This window comes from Salminus brasiliensis, chromosome 2, assembly GCF_030463535.1.
Source record: "Salminus brasiliensis chromosome 2, fSalBra1.hap2, whole genome shotgun sequence".
In the NCBI taxonomy this organism is placed as follows: domain Eukaryota; kingdom Metazoa; phylum Chordata; class Actinopteri; order Characiformes; family Bryconidae; genus Salminus; species Salminus brasiliensis.
The window spans coordinates 813,136-817,094 of record NC_132879.1 but is presented as its reverse complement, the minus strand read 5'-3'; the positions used below and the strand labels follow the sequence as shown (position 1 = coordinate 817,094).

Genomic DNA, 3,959 nt, shown 5'->3' with positions numbered 1-3,959 from the left:
TCTCCGCCTCCTCAGTGTATATCACAATACCTACATTTAGAGTTATTAATATTCACCCTAATGACAGACTGTAGCTCCTCCTCCTCAGTGTATATCACAATACCTACATTTAGAGCGTTATTAATATTCACACTAATTAGAGACTGTAGCTCCGCCTCCTCAGTGTATATCACAATACCTACATTTAGAGCGTTATTAATATTCACACTAATGAGAGACTGTAGCTCCTCCTCCTCAGTGTATATCATTATAGCATTTATAGAACGGGGCCCCAGAGCTGGAGTGTTCTGGCGAGGGGGCGGAGCGTTTTCCCGTTCTCCAGGAGGAATGTAATCCCCTCTCAGTGACGTTAGCTGAGCGTTTATCGAGGCACTGTGGGTTACGGACCCTTTCATTTTCATCCGTGCGGATGTGGAGCACCTCGGCCGTGAAGTGCGGCTCTCTGACCCTGCCTGAAAGAATATGCCCAGTGGAGCGCTTGCCAAAAGTTTCCGGGACTGTTTCACTCTACCAGACCACTCAGATCTCCCACTCAGCTCCAGACGGCCCTCAGAGCGTTTCCTTACAGACAGAAATATAATAAAGAACCTGCGTTGCACCTGATATTCACTACACGGACAAAAGTATTGGGACACCTCCACGTTCCACCGTCAGGAGCTTCTCTGAAACCCATAGGCTGTATTAATATGGAGCTGGCCCCCTTTACTCTAAGCTCTAAGCTCTAATGTATGGAAGAAAGACCTGTGGAAATGGGACTAAACACCTGAAATCAGTGAACAAGAGGGGTGTCCCAATACTTTTGACCAAATAGTGTCACTGATTCATCACTGAACCGAACCAGAGGATTGGGATCAGAGCTACTCGAGGCATATCTGAGGCCTGATCCAGAGCCGATCCTTTGTTTTTACCGCTGTGCTCTGGCAGAGTGCCCTCTGGCGTCCTCTAGTGGTGGTTAACAGGCATTAGTGTAATCACACACGCAATCTGACGTAATGGGAGCTCCTACCTCACTACTTCTGTGGTTTTTGACACTGTACGACACACTGCTATCTAGAACACAGACTATACAGGCAGAGCTAAATCCGTATCCAGCAGATCGGCCAGATGATAGCAGCAGATGTTCATCGGCCTTCAGCTCGTCTCTGGGTGGATTTATGGTGTTCGGGAGCTCGTAGGCGGCGGGTTTGAGTGACGTGCGGCCGTGTCGCCTGTTCTGTACCCTCCAATTTGATCCATCTTAAAGCTTTAATGCAGTTCTACACCCTCACACGTTCAGACGCTACTGTCTGCTCCTCTGGTCTCGCTCTGTGTCATTCCGACTGACATCCTGCACTTAATCTGTCAGGGCCGAAGCTTTCGGCCACGCTGAATTACTGCAGACGCTGGAGCAGCCGAGGAGGAGCCGTGGAGGAGCCGTAATCTGAGAGAAAAATAAAAAACGCAACACGCCCGTCGCTCCGAAAAGAGGAGCGCCTCTCTGGGTTTCTGCTGCTCGCTGGTTATTTGTGATCGGAGGTGTGTAAAGGTCTGCGGTGGTTCGGCCGCAGTAATTCTGGCTCCTGCAGCTCCGGCCGAGGCGCCAGTAGAGTATTGCATTACCAAACGGGCACTGTGAGAATCCACTGCAGCCCGATTCCAAGGGTTCCCAGTCTTTCCTCTGATTCTCCGAATTCTCTGCTTTGCTCATCTCGACTTTCCTTCTCAGGAGCCGAGAGGCTTTTACTGCCGCTCTGTTCTGGGTGGAGGAACACGGTGGAGCAAAATGACGCTCCTCCAGGACCCCGGTGGAGTGGGCTGGCGCTGTATGTGTTGTCACTGGAAACCCAGAACCCAGAACCCAGCTGAGCTTCACAAATGAGCCCCATTGTTACAGCGCAACTTAATCTCACATGGGTCCAATCTACGCCCCGTACGCAGTGTGCAGCCCAGATGGGGCGCATGTTTAACCCCTCTTGGTCCCATCACTGACCCTGGTGGGCATCCATATGTGGGGCTAACATGGAAGCTGTGGACAAAACTTTGTGGTTCCCAGTTGGGCTACTTATACAGGCCAGTGTTACCATAGCCAATGAACATTACCACAGCCAATGAACATTACCCTTAGCCAATGAACATTACTTAGCCAATGAACATTACCTTAGCCAATGAACATTACCACAGCCAATGAACATTACCTTAGCCAATCAGTGTTACTTTAGCCAATTAATGTTAATTTAACATCTAACATGATCTTAGTCAATTACTACCTCAGTCACAGCATTACCTTATCTTACTCAATCAGCATTACTTACCTTACCTGTCAATCAACATTACTTACTCAATCAGCATTACCTTATCTTACTCAATCAGCATTACCTTACCTTACCTTACCTTAGTCAATCAACATTACCTTACTCAATCAGCATTACCTTATCTTACTCAATCAGCATTACCTTACCTTACCTTACCTTAGTCAATCAACATTACCTTACTCAATCAACATTACCTTACTTTACCTTATTCAATCAACATTACCTTACTCAATCAGCATTACCTTATCTTACTCAATCAGCATTACCTTACCTTACCTTACCTTAGTCAATCAACATTACCTTACTCAATCAACATTACCTTACTTTACCTTATTCAATCAACATTACCTTACTCAATCAACATTACCTACCTTACCTTACCTTAGTCAATCAACATTACCTTACCTTACCTTACCTTACCTTAGTCAATCAAACATTACCTTACCTTACCTTACCTTAGTCAATCAACATTACCTTACCTTACCTTAGTCAATCAACATTACCTTACCTTACCTTACCTTAGTCAATCAACATTACCATACCTTACCTTACCTTACCTTAGTCAATCAACATTACCATACCTTACCTTAGTCAATCAACATTACCTACCTTACCTTAGTCAATCAACATTACCTTACTCAATCAGCATTACCTTACCTTAGTCAATCATTACCTTACCTTACTTTATTCAATCAACATTACCTTACCTTACCTTACCTTACCTTAGTCAATCAACATTACCATACTCAATCAGCATTACCTTACCTTAGTCAATCAACATTACCTTACCTTACCTTACCTTAGTCAATCAACATTACCTTACTCAATCAGCATTACCTTATCTTAGTCAATCATTACCTTACTTTACTTTATTCAATCAACATTACCTTACTTTACCTTAGTCAACATTACCTACTTTTATTCATCAATCATATACCTACTCAGTTAACATTACCTTATCTTACTCAATCAACATTACATCACATTACCTTACCTTAGTCAATTAGCACTGCCTTAATCAACCTGACCTTACCTTACATTACCATATCTTAGTGAATTAACATTACATAACCTTACATTACTTTAGTCAATTGACATTACTTTACTCTGTCAACATTACCTTACATTACCATACTTACTCAATCGACATTACTGTACATTACCATACCGTAGTAAAGTAACATTACATAATCTTACATTACCTTAGTCAATCAGCATTGCCTCGGTCAATCAACATTGCCTTACCTTACATTAGTTAATCAGCATTATCACAATCAACATTACCTTATGGTAAATGACCTGATTAGCAGAGCCTTAGCCTGACTTAGCCTCACTTTAGTCAATGTTCAGCAATCAGCATTACCACATCCAATTAACATTAGCCAATCAACATTGTCTTGTCTGATTAACATTCCCTCAGCGAATCAGTGTTACTTTAGTTACTCAATGTTATCTTATAGAGTTAGTGCCTTAGCAACCAAACGTAATTCTATACGTATGTGTTCAAAGATCATCACTCAGTCCAGCAAGACGAGCCTCACCATTACCGGTCAGTTTCAGACACACCTGAGCTGATTACGGCTGTAATAACGTCATTTCTCTGGAAAATCAATCAGGTGGATCAGCTGCTGTTCCTGCGCTGCTGCTGTTCGGGATCAGTCGGGCTGA

At 43.4% G+C, this 3,959-nt stretch overlaps 1 protein-coding gene across 1 annotated transcript in view; it reads right to left on the bottom strand.

Annotated features, from left to right (window-relative positions):
* Positions 1-1,865, bottom strand: part of nav3 (neuron navigator 3) — a 36,469-nt gene extending 34,604 nt beyond the window's left edge. Inside the window, exon 1 of the mRNA XM_072674065.1 lies at positions 1,605-1,865. Within this exon, the coding sequence (XP_072530166.1) occupies positions 1,605-1,865 (261 nt within the window). The remainder of the gene's footprint in view (positions 1-1,604) is intronic.
* Between the last annotated feature and the right edge of the window lie 2,094 nt (positions 1,866-3,959).